Here is an 18,142-nt window from a genome sequence, read left to right as displayed (position 1 = left end):
AAACAGTTTTCAACTAAGCTACCAAACGCGTTTTTGTTCTCTGAAAATGCGTTTTCATTTTCTCGTTTTCATTCTATGAAAACATTCTCTGAAAATGCTCTCTGAAAACATTACCAGACGGGCCCTAATATCATTCTGTAGATTGGTTTCACAGTCTGTTGGTGAAAGAATCCTGTTGATCAGGTCTTCAAAATACAAATGGGAACCCATGAAAGTGAACTGGCTGAGCTTGAGGTGACAGACCGAGAAGTGAAAACAATGGGCGTCATGTTCGAACTGGCTTTCCACCAATTTTGTTTTGGAAATGGTCCACCAACAGTTATAGGAATGGGCTTTCAAGAGTCATATTGCCAAAACGATCATTGTAATGGAGCCTGCAATAGCAATGATTGCATTCCATTGCAGTTAATTCCTTTGAATCAAACACCACCTAAGGGAAATTGAAGCCAATCATGTGGCATTTTCACCAGCAAATAATGCCAGCAATTGAGCTAGCATTGTAAAACTAGTATGTGTTGATATGCATAGCCAAAAACAAATTGGCTCACACATATTCTCCTGCCCTTACCCCCTAAACCCTAAACATCCCCACATATTAATACACCAACCATTTAAAAATGTGAACAAAATTTGTCCATCACAATAAACTGCTTTCTATGTAACAATTCTCATTGGTCCCAATGCAAGAAGAAAAAAAGATCTTAAGGATCTCCAGTAGTTTTACATCTTAGAATAGTAACATAAACCTTGTTCGATTTTATCATCAATAAAACAAAAAGTTCCCCTAACATAAACCTTCTTCACTTATGTATTTGTTATTTAATACTAAACATACCCAATTATAAACAGAGTGATGAAGATTATAAATAAATAAAAGTATCGTCACCTTTTCAGTTCACTGTATTTGATTTTCAGGCTGTGAAAAGAAATCTTTGGCATTACGTGCTACCTCTGCTTCAACTATTGCTTCCAACACAATGTCTGATCCCTTAACATTCTCTGCCATCACAACCACTGGTTATTTATTTGGACATATATATCTAAGATGAAAAGCAAAACTATTTGCAAATTCTCTGGAAAAGTTGTGGCATGTTCAGTTATACATTGGAACAATATTTGTGTGTGCCAGAACATAGGTTTTATAGAAATAATTTAATGTGCAAGAGTTTTCATACTATGCAATCAAGGATTGCATTTCCAAACATTATTTCAAGAGTATTCCTATGACATGTTTAAGCCAATAGCCCACCAAGTGAAGCCTCAACAATCCAGATAAAGTTACCTTCAACAGAAACCAAATATATAGGGGAAATCATACACAACTAGAGCATGAGCGACACCTTTGTTGACCAATTATACAAAAGTACATGTAAAAAATTGCTAGTAAAGACAACATTGATATGAAAACCATAATATCTGTGCAGCACACACATTCATGACCTTATAATCAAAGATAATGAGGGCAATACAGAGAATTAAGTAGTGTACTTGAGAAAATTTAAATATTTGTTGTTCCTCAAGATAATGAAAAGGAAATGTCCATTCCTGGCAGCTCCCAGCAGAGTTCCCAAATTGAGACAATAAAGTAAACTAAATGATAACATCATTAAGTGTCATAACTCAGAAGATTATAACCTTTGCGATTTGGTAGCATCCCAGTGCTTTCAGCTGAAATTGGGAGGACAATGAAAAGACCACTTTCATCTTTAAGGTTTTCTTGCTCTGCACTGCTCTTCAAAGAGCCAGTCTTCACAGCATCAGATTCAGCCAACTTTGCATACGCAGTTGCTTGACTATGCAAATTAGGTGAGTCTGAGGTTTTCAGCTCCTCCTTAGGCTTCTCAAGTGAACTGTTGGCCCCTAAGAATACATATAAACTGGTAGTTAGGAGAGAAGCAAAACATTACTTTCCAGCAATGTATGGCTACTATGAATACTACCATCACTCAGAGAAGCTGGGTCTTGAGGATTATCCATCAGCCTTCGAGCCATAGGACCAGGATTCATAAGTGATATACTCCGGACTTCATTACGAATCGACTCTAGTTGTGCGAATGCATCTTGAAGTTCTTTATGAACCTAAAGGTCAAGCAAGGGACAAAATGAACAGATAAATCATTTGGTTCAAGGACATTGAAATTCTAATCATTACCCGATTGTGCACAATGCATGTTAGATCACAAAGAATTGATGATAGAATGATAATTATCAAACTATCATTAATTATTTAATTAGAAAATGTACCTGGCGGGCTTGAGACTGCTGCATAACATTATCGAATTGGCCTCTAGCTAACTGAACATACCCGATTGACCGACCCGCTAACCTCCCTGCTGTTCTAGCAATTCTAGGCAAATCCTTTGGTCCTACAATTTACAACCCATTAAACATCAAACCCAGTTCACTTTTTCAGTCAATATTTCCAATAAAATTACCCAATTTTTGACCTTGGCAAAGAAAAATTCTGAACCAATGCTGACAATGAAAATGCTACAGCTATAACAGCCCAACTCTCTCACATGGGTACCCAAACATTTAGGTTCCATCCCATGCGAGAGAAGTCAGAAAAAGATTAAGAGAAAAATTGGAGTATAAAGCATTTTTCTTTTTAGACAAACACAAATAGAGAGAGAGAGAGAGAGAGAGAGAGAGAGAGAGAGAGGGAGAGAGAGATTGGGTGTATACCGACTAGAGCACCTGTGGCTCCGATCAAGAGGAAGAGCTCTCCGTACGAAATACCAAACATTTTGTGCCTTATTGTATAAAACGATTTGTCTGGGTAGCTGTGGCTGTTTACATTATGATCCTGTCGTATACACAGGAACTTTTCCTAGTCATCTATAATCTAAATACATCAAAATTAACTACAGGGAAAATAAGTACAGAAGGGAGGGGTTTTACTCAGTGGTGAAAAATTTGCAGGAACATGGACAAAAGAATTAAAGAAACATTTATGAGCTTTTTGATTCAATCCGAGAGCAGAATTCTTGATACAAGTCAAAGCTCTTTTGCCATTTTAAGAATTCCCCCTTCAATTTACAATACGCCTCCAATTCCTTCTGTTCAAACTTCAAGGAACAAGCATCAAATCTCAACTCTACAGGGCAAAGATCATCAAATAGTTCTAGTCCAACATTATCCTGATTGTCGTTGGATACATGCTTCTTATCAGACACTTTAGAAATTAAGGTGTCAAACCTGTCATCCTTATAAACAGATTTGCCCTGTGTATGATCCAGTGGAGATCCTTTAGCCGCAACTGGCTGATATGAAAAGAAAGGTTTTGACTTTTGAGAGTTTCTCCATGTCTCGTCTCCATCATTAGCAAGGGACGTCACTGGATTATCGACAATCGCAGCCTCAGAAATAGAAACAGCCAGTTCACCGGTGACCTGCATGACCTCATCACAGCTGCGATTAATTTCTGCCTCTACTGAAAATCTACCTGATTTTTCATCTGAATTCGGACATCCATTGCGATATTCATGAAGTGCAAGCAAAACAGGAAGAGGAAGAACTGGACCCACAAGGGCATCACCACGTTGCACTTTCTGTGACCACTTATTGCTGCGGCGTGAAGACTTCCTTAAAATGAAAGGAGGCAACTGAGATAGGTCTGGTACTACAGAGAATTCCAAAGCCACCCTATTTTTGTCCACAAGCACTTCAAGGATTTCAGAGTTGTTAGAAAAGGCCAGTTCCAGAAGCTCAATGGGCAAGTCTGACCACAATCTCTTCAAAACAACCTCGTGTATGCTTGCAGGCAAGTTAATGTCATTTAAAACACTTGTAACTGCAGGAGATGATCTAAACTTACCAAAACCACAAGCATGTAACTTTTTGCATAAAGTTTCATGAAACTCTGAGCTAAAAAGTTCCTTCCCTTGATCATTATAGGGAATTTTTATTTTGTCATCTAAGACTTCATCAAGATTACCATTCAGATAACCACAGAGGTAGTCAAGTTTAAGGTATTTAAATCTCCTAGGAAATTTGTATTCCTCATCAACTAGGGAGTACAGCAAATAATCCTTAAAAAGCAAATGTTCTCCATGTGATTCTTCTACTTTTTTTATAGAATCAAATGATGCACAATATCTCTGTAATTCAAGCTTCCCTGAGGACATAAGCCTAATCAATGTAAAACCACCAAATTCATCTGGGTCAGAAAGCAGAGCAGACAGATCTTTGTTTACAATGCCGAAGCCCAAAACAATTTCTTTCTTCTGCTGCCAATCAATCCATTCAGGAAGAGCGTCTTTTGAAAACTCTTCTTTTACAAGACAGCTTCCGCAATGGCACTCATGGCCTGACAATAAAAGATCTGAAGGAAGCTCCCATGCATAGAAGGATTTCCGAAGTTCTGCTATTTTCGAAGCTACTGATCCTATCGGAGCTGGGAGGGAAGGTCCATAGCAAAAGATACTAAACTCACAATTCCAAAACGACCCCACTATAATGCAAAAACCCGAGTCAGAAGCCCATTTAAATTTGTCATCCCTCAACTGTGACCTCAACTCTGACAGTCTTAAAACATCAACATAGCTTGGTTTATCAAGGCCATGAGCCCATTGCAACACCGGCATCAATGGCTTGCGCACATCACAAACAACTAACAAAGTGTCAGAAGCCAAAACAAAGTGAAAATCATCAGAACCTGCCTTCGAAAGCACAAGGAACTGCTCCTTTTCAATGGAGGCATACATATGCAACATCTCAATTTTCATCAAACAACTAACATTACACTCATGGGCCCTCAAATCAACTAAGAAAACTGCATCTGAACGTGCAACTATCAAAACTCTAGGGTGCCAACTGAACTCACAACTCAACCACCTATAATTTCGTGAACTACCCGAACCATCATCAATATCCCAGGGCACTTTCAATCTGGTCCCATTAAATTTAAAATTTGCATTCAAAGTGTGGGGGGTTTTTAGACGAGAGTCCAAATCAAACAAGAATAAATCACCATTCTCGAACAACACCACACTCTCTTCCAATAAATGTGGACTCCAACAAGCATGTACAACACAGCAAGTCTTGAAAATCTTACTACCCAAATGAACTAAACTAACCCTACTATCTAAATTTGGACCAAAATCTCCAACCTTTACAATAAACCAATGCACAGAGTACATAGTAGAAGCCAATAAATACCCAATTGTCACACAAGAACCATTATCTCTTAAACTCGAAAACCCAGGAATCGGGTTCACCGAAATCCTCGAAATACGATAACTAAACCACCGCCCGGAGGCGAAAACCCCTCCGTTTGCATCCACTTTGACATCAAAGGTCGAACCTTTTAACACCAACTGCAAGAACCCAACTTGGTCAGAGTTTCCACCAGTGGGGAAGAATACAACGACGGTGTTAATCTGCGGGCACGGAAGGAATTCAAGACGGTTGTAGAGGAGAGACGAGGAGACGTCGTTTTTGGGGTGGTGGGGGCCCAAGAAGGAGGCTACGGAGGGAACGGAGGAGGGAAGAGGGGCAGAGTCAGGGGGGGAAGTGAGGAGAAAACGAGGGAGAGAGAGATGAGGTAAAGGAGGGAGAGGGGGAAGGAGAGAAGAGGAAGAAGAGAAAAGGAGGGTTGTGGAGTTGGGTTTAGGGTTGAAGATCAGAGGACCCAGGATCGGTTTTAGAGAAGGGTTTGAAAGGAGGAGGGGAGGCTTGAAGACTGAGGAAATTGGGAAGAGAGAATTCCATTCTTCTGTGAAGGTCTGAGACGATCCCATGGCGAGAAGCTAGGCGACCACAAATGCACACAAGGTGCTCGACGAAAGGCCAGCCCGAAGAAAAAAAAAAAACCGACTTCAGCAGAAGTGAAACGAGTTGATTATGAAACCCAAGCAACTGGAAAAGTTGCTTTTAAATCTTCACTACCGCCTCTCTCCTCTGCTTTTCAATATTTATCGGATATTGTTTTTTTTCTTCCTTTTTTGAGTCAAAGTCAAATCTTTTTGACAAAGTTCAAAGTAAATTCATTTGCTTCGTAAAAAAAATTCATTTGTTTCACTATCTATTTTTATTTTTATTTTGAAACATAATTTTACATCTATATTTTATTTATGTTACCTACCAATTCAAAATAAAAAACATTTTTTTTAATTTGTTTAAATGGCAAAATAGTCCTGGTGTTTTTCCTAATAAACTATTTAGTCCTCGTGTTATCAATTTAGCTAATTTAGTCTATATATTTATATATGTTAACAAATATGGTCATTTTCGTCAAAATTCTGTTTAAACTGAAAAATATTTATATATTTATTATAAATATTTAAATTCAAATAATAATAAAAGCATACACTAGTCAATTTAGTTTTTTCTCTTGGGTCCTGTAGCAAAAAAAAAGTTAATGAAGCATACATTAGTCAATTTAGTTTTGTGAACAGTGGCTAGCTGCGTGTGGCTAGATAGGAGAGAGAAAATGAGGCTAGTCAAATCCTTCCAATGTACAACTTTTGAAGTAAAAGTGGGCTTTAATTTTGAAAAAAAAAATTAATTTCAAGTTTATCAAAACTCCAAACTTCGTTCATACCAATATAGTGGTGGAATCTTTGAAATTTTGGCCATATCTATTTGAAATTGGTTTTGAGATCAACGACAATCAGTTTTGATGTCAGTTGTGATAAGCTGGCAACGAGAGATGATGACTTAGACATCGTGTGATAAGTTGTGTGGTGAAAAAAAAAATTGACTTGGACATCATATGATAATTTTGTATGTAAGATAAATTTAGCTCACTCTATTTTCAAATCCTAAGTCCGTCCATGTTGGGGTCTATGCTCACATGGCTGGAGGTGGAAGAGTATAACCAACTGAATTATACCACACTAGCCTTTGAAAAGTATTCTTAGTTATTGTCGATATGGCATATTTTAATTCATCTGACATTAAAGTCACACGTTAAAGGATCGAAAATTTTTGGAAAGCCCAACCCGTTTGGTAAATATGAGTAAAATGTAATGCAATTATGGACTTTGAAGTATTACTGCTTTCCCGCTTTATTTTAGCTACATTTTACATCCTCAAACATTCGATTTGTCACTTTTGTCTCAAGTCTATTGTTGGAAGGGGCAAACGTGACCTTAAGAAAATGGGAGGAGAGAGGTTAGAGACCCCTGGCCCTGATGGTTTTCAAGGCTTATTCTACCATACAAACTGGGAGTCGATCCGTATTGAAGTTCGTGGTGCGGTTCATGAGTTTTTCATAGGGGAAGTGGCACTAGATAAATTTAATAGCACAAACATCGTCCTTATCCCAAAGGTCCCAAACCCAGAAACTGTGAGCCAGTTCGGCCCTATCAATTGCTGTAATTTCTCATACAAGATTTTTGCCAAGGTCTTAGCCAATCGGTTAAAACCCATACTTGAGCAAGTTATTACCCACCATCAGAGTGCCTTTGTGCCCAATCGACAAATTCAAGACAATGTGATTATTGCTCATGAGGTGTTTCATCACCTAAAAATGCTAAAGAAGAAAAAGTGGTTTGAAATGGCCATGAAATTGGATATGAGCAAAGCTTATGACAGGGTTGAGTGGGATTTCCTTGAGGCTACTATGATTAAGATGGGTTTTGACAATCGATGGGTGTCTCTGATCCTTAAATGTGTTAGATCTGTGGAATTTTCTGTGATTATTAATGGCAGCCCAGGCAAGCATTTTCGCCCCACGAGAGGCCTGAGGCAGGGTGATCCCTTATCCCCTTACCTCTTCATCATTGTCAGTGAGGCCCTATCTGTAATGATCAAAGAAGCGTGTATGGCGGGTTACATCCAAGGTATCAAGCTTAGCAGGAATGAGCCCCTGATTTCTCATATTTTTTTCACTGACGACTCTCTTTTGTTTCTGAGAGCTAGTCAGGAAAATTGCTCTAATATGTTGGCCATCCTAAGGAGCTACTGCTTAGCCTCTGGCCAGCTGCTTAATACTGATAAATCTTGCTGCTTCTTTAGCACAAATTCCCCCACTGATGTCAAGAATAGTATTTGTGAGATGCTGGGAATGGCGCTTGTGGAAAACCCTGGGGTATATTTGGGGTTACCGACTGTTTGGGGAAAATCTAAAAAGGGAGTTTTGAAATATGTAAAAGATCGTATTCTTGGCAAATTGCAGGGTTGGAAGCAGCTCCTTCTCTCTCAGGTTGGGAAGGAGGTCCTTGTTAAGGTAGTTGTTCAGGCTATTCCGGCGTATCCCATGTCGGTTTTTAAGTTTCCTATTACATTTTGCAAAGAGCTGGACTCTTCCATTGGGAATTTTTGGTGGGGGCAGAAAAATTATTCCAACAAGATACATTGGGTAAGCTAGGAGAAGTTGGGTCTTGCTAAAGTTGAAGGAGGAATGAGTTTCCGTAATTTTAGTGAATTCAACTTAGCCTTATTAGCGATGCAAGGCTGGCGTTTGCTCATGAATCCTGACTCCTTATGGGCGTGCATACTCAAAGACAAATATTTTCTTGATGGCAATGTGCTTAATGCTAATTAAAAAGGTGCCAATGCTTCTTGGGTCTGGTCAAGTATCTTGGAAGGTCTGAATGTTATCAACCAAGGCGTGCAATGGCAAGTGGTTAATGGAGAAAGTGTTAGGCTATGGCATGACCGCTGGATTCATCCTATTCCGGGTGCTCGGTTATCCGGCCATCTATCGGTTACTTTAGGCCAAGACACTCATGTCGCTACTATTATTGATCCTTCTACCCGATCCTGGAATGTGGAGCCAATCAGACAGTGCATCTCTGCCCATGAGGAAGCTGCCATCTTGACTATCCCTCTTGGCCCCTATGACGGTAAAGACAGGCTAATTTGGCCTCTGAATAGACAAGGGCAATACTCTGTCAGGTCGGGGTATTACTTTCTGCATCAAAGGCTCGAAGGAGCATCATGGATAAAGCCTCTGGCTCAAGGGGGGTGGATAAGAAACTCTGGAAGCTAATTTGGCATGCGAAAACCCTTCCTAAAATTTGTCACTTTATGTGGATGGCAATGACCAACTGCCTGGCTACAAAGGCTAACTTGGCTGGAAGAAGGGTGCCATGCTCCTCAACATGCCCTATATGTGAGGATCATCCTGAATCGGTTGAACATGCCCTCCTGACTTGTCCTTGGGTTATTGGGGTATGGTTTGCTTGCCCGCTGGGGTATATTGGTAATAGGCAACAGGTAACCTCTCTCCACCAATGGTTTCTCTCCCTCTGCAACATCCCTCACCAGTCTAAGGATGAGGTTAGCAGATCAATTACTATCTTGTCTTTTGTTATGTGGAGTATTTGGGAAGCTCGTTGTAAGGCCGTGTTTGAGGAGGTGCGTCCAAATCCTTTGGAGGTTTTACATGGAGCTAAGGAGGCTTGGTCGGAATTTTTTCAAATTGAGGATTTCCCAGGGAATATCAATAGAGTTGGTAGGGATGATGGTGTGGTGAGTCTGGGCTGAACATGGTGTGCTCCTCCAAACCCCTTTCTTAAGTTGAATGTGGACGCTTCTTGGCAAAAAGCTTCAGGTTTAGCGGGTCTGGGCATAATCATCAGGAACCATAAGGGTGAATTTAAGCTTGGGAAAGCTTTAAAGACCACAACTGGGTCTGTTGAGACTGCTGAAGCATAGGCGATTATTGAGGGATTGTCTTTTGCACTGGAAAATGGCATCACTCATGTGTGTGTGGAGTCTGATTCAAAGAAGGTTATTGATAATTGTGCTGGGAAAATTGCCAGAGGGGACTGGGGTATTTACCCTTCTTTATGTCGGATACAGGATTTGAAGTCCAAGTTTTCTGCTGTTTGTTGGACTTGGATCCCAAGAGAAGCCAATGCAGTTGCGGATGCTGCGGCGGCGATTGCTGTTGGAGGGATGGGTACGGAAGTTTGGGTCAATCGGCCCCCATCCTCCCTTGTTCATGTTCTGTCTCTTGATGGGCTTCCTTGCCCACCATAGGCTTTGATTGGGTGATGATTTTACTGACCGCTGACACCCGTTGCCGTCTGCAATGTGTCTGGTCGTATGTCCTAGCTCTAGTTTCTGCTGTAATTCTGGGTCGACATGGTTTTTTTGGTTGCCTTGGTTTCTGGCTTAGTGTAGGCGGTTGTGTTTTGGCTTATTTTGTACTGCTCTGTTTCTCTCTTTGGCGGTTTGCCTTGGCTTTTGCCTAATGAAATATTCAGTTTCCAAAAAAAAAGGTTAGAGAGGTATGGACTACGTGGGTGGACATTTTGACCTCTAAATCTTGACAGGAAAAGCAAACGAACTTGGACATTTTTACCTCTAAAAAATTTAAGGAATAATATAAAAGGCATTCAAAAACAGATCACAGCCATAAAATAAAATGTGACAAATCATATCTTCATTATTTCTACATATGAATGGCAAATTTGTAGATTGCATTAATACTCAATATGATATTGGTGTTCTTCACAGGGATGATATATATTATATATGCTTGATCAAAGACTTATCTGCAACAGTGCTTTCAGCTGAAATTGGGAGGACAATGAAAAGACCACTTTCATCTTGAAGGTTTTCTTGCTCTGCACTGCTCTTCAAAGAGCCAGTCTTCACGGCATCAGATTCAGCCAACTTTGCATACACAGTTGCTTGACTATGCAAATTAGGTGAGTCTGAGGTTTTGAAAGTATCATCCTGTCAAAAATATGTATAAGGAATTCAAGATGATGCTACGTGGGACATTTATACAAAGAAATGTGTTATCCAAACCTTCACCACGGTATTTCTTGACTTCAGCTCCTCCTTAGGCTTCTCAAGTGAACTGTTGGCCCCTAATACGGTCCCGAATTCTTAGACATCACACGTATAGATTGCCCCTCTCTCTCTGCTTCCTGAACCCTAGCCCCCTCTCTTCTAGCGCCGCCAGAAGTGATCACCGACCCTTCTCCCTTCCCCCTTTCTTGCCTCCTTGCTCCTCCTTTCCTCCAATCCTCCCTTCCCCCTCTCCTCCCTCTTTTTGGTTCTTTGTTCTGTTTTGTCGGTTTTTCTCCATCATCTCCCCTTTCCTTTTATCTGGTTCCCTCTCCCCTCTCTCCTTCGTCCCCCTTCCTCTCCTCCCTTCTCTGTTATCTTTTCTAGATCTCTACCTTCACTTTTTTCTGTTTTTTTGCTTTTGTTTTCTGTTCTTTTCTCCCATCTCCTTCTTTTTAATTTCTTTTCTGATTTTCTCCTTTACCCCCTTTTTTTTCCCTACCTTCTCCTCCCTCTTCCTACCTCCTCCACGGGTTGCTGCTCTGTTTTTGCAGAGCCAGTTCCTTTTCGTTCTTCTTTTTTTGTTTCCTTTCTCATTTTTTTATATTTAATTTGTTTCGTCTTTTAGGCCGTGAAGGCTTCGGTTTTATTTTCTGGTGTTCTTTACAGGTTTCTGCAATGCATTTTCTCTCCTCATTGTTGGAGTCTGCGTCACATCGGTTGGTCTTAACAACTATCATCGGCTCCTTGACTCCACGGATGTTTCTTCTGTTGTCTATCCTCGGTGGAAATGTTGGAGTTTGGGATGCCCTTAAAGTGCAAATCGCACGTATTGCTTGGATTATGGTAGTGCTACTCCTACTAGGTGTAGCTTTGGTGGCTTGCCCACCACCATTTTTTGTTGGTCACAGGTTTCTCCTTGGTGGTTGTCAGCTTGCTATGGTGGTGCGGCTTGTGACTGTAGGATTGTGCGGCATATGTTTGTTAATGGTGTTAGGGTTTCCTAAGGTTGTGTTGAGCTTTGTGGGCTTTTGCATTTTGTGGGTTTTCTGCCTTTATGTTTCTTTATGTATGCTTTATGCATTTTGTTAGTTTTATTTGTAGTGGGCTATGTCTCATTGCATTTTGTGTGAACTCAATTATTTGAGTTCATTTTGATATAATATGACGTTTGACCTTTTATTTAATGAAACAAGATTTCGTCAAAAAAAAAAAAAGAAAGTGAACTGTTGGCCCCTAAAAAGAAAACATATAAACTGGTAGTTGGGAGAGAAGCAAAACATTACTTGGCAGCAATGTATGGTCCTACAATTTACAACCCATTAAACATCAAACCCAGTTCACTTTTTCAGTCAATATTTCCAGTAAAAATTATCCAATTTTTGACCTTCGCAAAGAAAAATTCTGAACCAATGCTGACAATGAAAATGCTACAGCTATAACAGCCCAGCTCTCTCATATGGGTACCCAAACATTTAGGTTCCATCCCATGCGAGGGAAGTCAGACCCCAAAAAAAAAAAAAACAAAACAGAAATGAGTATATAGAAAAAAAAGGTGAGGAGGTGCTTTGATTTTATGCTTAACGCATCTCCAATAGTGACACATGCAATACAACTGCACTGCACAGCATGGCATTCATTCAACGTGACTCCAAAGCATATCATCAACTCCAAGCTTGCACTTCACACATAAAAGCACCAAATCGAACCCAAAAAAACCAAAAACACAAACTTAAAACTCCAAATTTCCAAAACCAATAATGAAAATTGCCTCATCTCAAATTCAAATTCAACAACCTGGGCCTCCCACAACCACCACCACCACCAACTCATTCTCTGTTGAATCCACTGAAGCCTCAATCCAGAGCCTGACAAGGACCTGGCATAGAAGGCAACATTGGCACAGGTTTTTTTGGTTTGATAATAATAATTCCACACAATTTCAAGACCTAAATTTAGCCCCATGGAGAACCCACTTGGCCAATTTTCTAGAGTCCACACCAGTCCATGTGATTTCTATCTCCCTCCTCATTGTAGATCTCATCCTCACCATCCTTGAACTCTCCTCATCTTTGCTAACCAAGTGCAACAACTCACCAAACAAGAACAAAAAAACCACACCAGAAATTTGGTACCGTTGGGTGGGCATTGCTATCCTCGCCCTGCTTTCGGCAAAGACGATGGCTCAAGCTGTGGGACTTGGCATGCGTACGTTTCTCCTGCGGCGTCCCGGTTACGTCATTGATGGCGTCGTTTTGACGGGTGCCCTGGTTTTAGAAGCTTTTTACGAGAGGGAGGGAGGGGGGCTGCTTGTTGTGGTGAGTTTGTGGCGTGTTGTTAGGGTTGTAGAGAGTGCTTTTGAGTTGAGCGATGAGGCCATTGAAGCGCAGATTCAAAGTGTTGTTTGCCAGTTTGAGATGCTGAAGGAAGAGAACAGGAGACTCGCAGAGACCATTAGTGAGCAGGACAAGATAATCGAGAAGCTCCAGGAAGATTTAGATCAATATTCTACTCGCTAGTCATCACAATTCTTCACCTTATGTTATGATCAACGGTTATCATAGTACAAGGAATTTACCCTTGTTTAAATTATTTGAAAGGATAGGATAATTACGAGCATGTTTTTATAACGGGACGATCCGGATAACACACTCACAACATAATTGCGCGTTTCGATAATGGGACTAGACACAATTAGGTATCCATCTAAGTCGAATATTTCTGTTTTGAGTATATAAACTATCTAATACAGGATAGGTAAACTAGTTTTACAACCAACTTATAAATTGATACATTTTGGGCCAACATTGTAATTTGTATCATGCAAATTTTGTTTGGCCCAAAATGTATCAATTTCAAAACAATAGCTTATGCTATATTCAGTGATGTTCCAAGTTCCAACTCCAACAACATCCCAACTAGCTGATACTAAATGTTTCATCATTGAGACCACATGTTTCATCTTCATATATGGGCGACTGGTTGCTTGCTTCAGTGTGACCGGTCGTCTCATTCCCTAGAGTAGTATCTTTAAAAGCATCATTCTCCAATTCAAGTCCAAGATTCTCTAATTCAAGACTCTCCAATTCACTCCTCTCTCCTCCTGAATTGGAGAGGAGGGAGAAACATAATAGGGCACTTCTTCATGGAAAGTCACATCCAAAGTAACATGCACCTTTTGGGTAGGTGGATGATAACACTTATAACCCTTATAAGTAGAAGAATAACCAATAAAGACATATTGCAAAGCATAAGGATCAAGTTTACTCTGTTGATAAGAATAGACATGAACATAGGCAACACATCCAAAAACTTTAGAGGGCAACTTGGAGACAAAAACAGGGGAAACATGGTCACCAAACACATCATGCAGAATCTTGAAATCAATAACCCGGCTAGGAGTACGATTAATCAAATAGGCAGCAGACAGAACAACATGCCCCAAAGATGATGGGGAACAGACATATCTAATATAAGTGAGCGGGAAACTTCAAGCAATTGTCGGTTCTTTCTTTCAGACATATCATTTTGTTGAAGAGTAAAAGGGGTTGTCCTTTGATGAATAATACCTTGAGCATAGAAGAAAGACGCCAAAGTATTATTCACATATTTACCTTCGTTATCTGTTCGGAATGCTTTGACCTGAGCATGAAACTGGGTAGACATCATAGTACAAAACTCTGGAACAATGGAAGCAACAACATGTTTATTTTTCAGCAAGAAAACCCAAGTAAGTCGGGTACAATCATCAATAAATGTGATGAACCAACGAAATTAGTTTGAAGTAACGTGAGCCGGACCCACACATAAGAATGCACTAAATTAAAACGCTTTGCAGCTTTACTGTCACTCAAAGGAAACACACTGCGATGGCTATTGGCCAAAATACATGTCTCACACTTAAAACTGGACTCATCACAAGAGCGGAATAAAGATGGAAACAGACGCTTAAAGCAGCCAAATGACTAGTGTCCCAAGCGACGATGCCATAACCAAATTTGCTATTTGTCTTTGACCTGCAACTTTGAACAGTATTAACGACATGATCACTAACTAGTGCAAAAGGCAATGCCAAATATTATAACCCCTTATCCGTTTACCATGCCCAATTATCTCGTGAGTCTTGAGATCTTGAAAAGAGCATTGTGTGGGATAGAAAGTTGCAGAAGCATTAAGTGTATCAAGTAATCGACCAACAGATAACAAGTTGCAATGGATATTGAGAACTAATAAGACACAAGACAAGGACATAGTAGGAATGAGAGAGATAACGCTCTCACCAATAACTGGAGAGGGCAAGCCATTAGGTCACGGGTGTTACTAGATAACTCATCAAAAAATTTAGCATCATAAGTCATATGATCAGAAGCACCAGTGTCAATTATCCAAGTATTGGAGCCCGTACTTGGAATAGAGTCAGAAATACACAAATTTGCAGAAGCAGCAGCAACAATGGAGTTATCACCCATTGATTGCAGCAAAAACTCAACAGATTACGCAAAGTATACAACGGAAACACAGTAGAGGCACAAATAAGGCAGATGCACGAAGACAGCCATGAACACAGTAGAGGCACGACCAAGGCAGAGTACACAACGAAAGACAGCAAAGGCACAAATACGACAGATGCACGAAGACATGAATAACACGAACACAATAGAGGCACGAACACTACAACACAACACACAAACCCAGGAGGGCACACACGGCATAGGTAGAGAAAAAAATATAGGACTAGAATAGGGGTGGGCACAACACACAGGTTACCAAAAAAGTTGGCTCTGATGCCAAGTCAAATAATATGGGTAGAATATTTTTCAGGTTTTATTTCATTCTCCAAAAGTATGTATTTATAATACAAGAATGTAACCCTAGTATGGTCAAACTAGGAAATAAGATAAAATCTTAATTACACAATATATGTACAAAAGGAAAGAAATATAGTCCTAATAAACTAGGAAGTAAATCTCCTAATTAAGCTAAGATCTCGCTAACAAAAACAAATGTCAAAGCTTGAGCAAGCAAGCAACAGGCTATGAATGAACTGTGATGTAGTTCAAACCTCCTGCGCTAACTGTACTTAAGTAAATGAAATGTGCTGGGTCATCCATAGACGTAGCTTGCTATATTATTTTGCAGAGATCTGCAGAAACTCTTCTGCCATCATAATCAAAGCAGGACTTCAATGGATCCACCGCAGCAATGAAAATGATTAGCATAAACTAAGAAGAAGAGAATTAACAACAATTATAGAGCCCCACTGCGGCAGCATCACCCACATCTCTCTCTCTCTCTCTCTCTCTCTCTCTCTCTCTCTCTCTCTCTCACTTTGGTTCATGCAAAACCATTAGCTAGGGTGTAAATGATTATCATTGCCATGGCTTGTTGGGAAGAAGCTCAATGACAACAGTGGTATGCAATTCACCTTCGTCAATCTTTTTCTTCTCCGATTATTCTTCGCCTTCAGCTCATGCTTAACTTTAATTTGAGTATATATATGTTGGATTCAAAGTGATTGTAGTAAAGGAATTTTTAAAATCTTTTTATATCTTTTTCTCATCAAGAGTAAGTTTCTTATACCGTGATGTGTTGGAATATTGAGAGCCTTCTCTTTCCAGCTTCACCAAATGCATTGCAGGTATATATGTAATATTTGAGTCTAGGATCTAAGATTTCACCAAAATGCATCCTTCCAACAGATTTTACCATGTTGTGTTTTCCGCAAAATTTGCGAAGGTGGAACCACCTCAGAACTTGAAGTTTAAAACTTGATCAGCTTGCTTTTTTCAGTGCGGAGATAGACATCTTGCAGACAAAACAAAGTAAAATTAAGCCTCAGCAAGCAATTAGCAACAGGCTATTGATTTGCAAAAGGGAGCTAATTTTCCAGCACAAGCTAAAACTCTGCTCCTCAGTCCAAGGCGAAAGCTCTGGAATTCTATGATTTTCTTTTTAAGACTATTCAATTGGCATGGCACTGCATGGAGTCATCTTTACTAGCTTCAGTACTATTAATTATCTGGCTTTAATGGGTTTTATTTGTCCTTCCATAGAATCAGTTGTAATTCATTGTAATATATTTCTCAAAGGAAGCCATTGAACAAACTTGTCCAGCTGCCTCAATAGGTGTGTACCACTTTCTCTTTCTCATCTAGTTTGAAGCTGTTCAGAGAACTTCTTCATCATCGGACAGATAAGAGTCCGATGGCTGCATGTAATATTGCTTCAGTTCAAATATTCACTCAGTTTATTACATAAAAAATATACTGACATAATAGTTTTTACCCTTAACTATCAATTCTTCTCACCCGAAACAAGCGAAATCTTCTGTACAAAAATTCCGGAAAAAGAACATTTACATTCAGCTCAAATAATATATAATGGCTCCTATATTGTCCTACACCCCAACTTCTTATCAGCCTCCTATCTACATTCAGCCTAGAAAGTCCAGCGACAGAAGTTCAACTCAATCACCTATACCTAAGGAATTTTCTGCTCCTAAACATTTGTACCTTGAACCGTTTTTTGGTTTTGTTTCCTTCTTTTTCCTACGGCAGGGTACTATTACAAGCAAAATCAATTGACCAAAAATAATTGAAGTTTGGTTTCTAAGCTGCTTTACAAGTAGTAGAGATAATCAGAAAAATTGACAGACTTTATGCCTGCTAACTAGATGTAAAATTTGGTGTCCTATTGCATCATATGACAGATCTGTTGAGAATTACCAATAGTATTGAGATCGATCGATCGCCTTCTCCTTCCAGCTTCACTATATCAAAAGAAAGGCAACCAAAGCCTTCAAGCCCTCCTGGGGGTTAACAACAATTATTATTCTCAGTTTTTTGAGTTCTCTACCGCGAGCTTTCTCTAATAAAGCCATCAAGCCCTCCCATGTCCACTGGAAAAAGGCAGAATAAGTCTTGCAATCGGCTTGTATAACTTTTTCTATGTTTTTCACACTAGAATTTTTCTCATATCTGTAACTGTTTCCTGATGTGTTGGGTATCAATAGTATTGAAATGGCCTTCTTCCAGCTTCTTCACCGTATGTATATATATCTGTTAATTGAGTCTAGGATCAAATAAGATCATCAGTTACCAAATGCAGACACAGATACTGCGCAATATGTGCAAAGGAGGAACCATATATGTCAGAAGAAGTTTAGAGATAAACTGTAATCGTCGCTTCAGCAGAGAGAAGATCAAACGCTGTGTTCGAGCCATCTTTTCACGGATGAAGGGAAACTTACTGATTCAACTAAAGAAACATAAAATCTAAAAACAAATGCCAAAGCCTGATGAGCAAGCAAGCAACAGGCTAGAGAGATATTACAAAGAGACAGAGGAAACAACCACCTGCCGCCAGAAACACAACAGCAAATTAAACACAGGAAAACAGGAAGACAAGTCTGAAAAAGGACTTCCATAATCATGTACAGGAGATAATTTTC

General features: G+C 39.7%; 3 protein-coding genes across 4 annotated transcripts; 1 reads left to right on the top strand and 2 right to left on the bottom strand.

The window, feature by feature from the left end:
* Positions 1-6: 6 nt before the first annotated feature.
* LOC103343191 (uncharacterized) lies at positions 7-2,819 on the bottom strand. Of its 2 annotated transcripts, none has more exons than XM_016796974.2 (6): positions 2,686-2,819; positions 2,245-2,366; positions 1,941-2,079; positions 1,636-1,860; positions 887-999; positions 7-374 (listed from the first exon to the last, which is right to left on the bottom strand). In XM_016796974.2, exons 1-5 carry the CDS (start codon positions 2,744-2,746, stop codon positions 896-898), a joined length of 651 nt encoding a protein of 216 aa, XP_016652460.1. In that variant the 5' UTR covers positions 2,747-2,819; the 3' UTR covers positions 7-374; positions 887-895. The 2 variants fall into 2 exon arrangements, with proteins under 2 accessions (XP_016652460.1, XP_016652459.1); XM_016796973.2 differs by lacking the exon at positions 7-374 and adding an exon at positions 424-571.
* Positions 2,820-2,939: 120 nt separating this feature from the next.
* On the bottom strand, positions 2,940-5,807 carry LOC103343193 (TATA box-binding protein associated factor RNA polymerase I subunit C). The gene has a single exon (XM_089043682.1). The coding sequence runs from the start codon at positions 5,739-5,741 to the stop codon at positions 2,952-2,954; it is 2,790 nt and encodes a 929-aa protein (XP_088899808.1). The 5' UTR covers positions 5,742-5,807; the 3' UTR covers positions 2,940-2,951.
* Positions 5,808-12,386: 6,579 nt separating this feature from the next.
* LOC148914394 (uncharacterized) lies at positions 12,387-13,438 on the top strand. Its single transcript, XM_089043680.1, has one exon. The coding sequence runs from the start codon at positions 12,453-12,455 to the stop codon at positions 13,209-13,211; it is 759 nt and encodes a 252-aa protein (XP_088899806.1). The 5' UTR covers positions 12,387-12,452; the 3' UTR covers positions 13,212-13,438.
* The last annotated feature ends 4,704 nt before the right edge of the window (positions 13,439-18,142 follow it).

This window comes from Prunus mume, unplaced genomic scaffold, assembly GCF_029339155.1.
Source record: "Prunus mume cultivar Tortuosa unplaced genomic scaffold, ASM2933915v1 scaffold13, whole genome shotgun sequence".
NCBI classification, from domain to species: domain Eukaryota; kingdom Viridiplantae; phylum Streptophyta; class Magnoliopsida; order Rosales; family Rosaceae; genus Prunus; species Prunus mume.
This window is presented reverse-complemented; position numbering and strand designations above follow the sequence as displayed.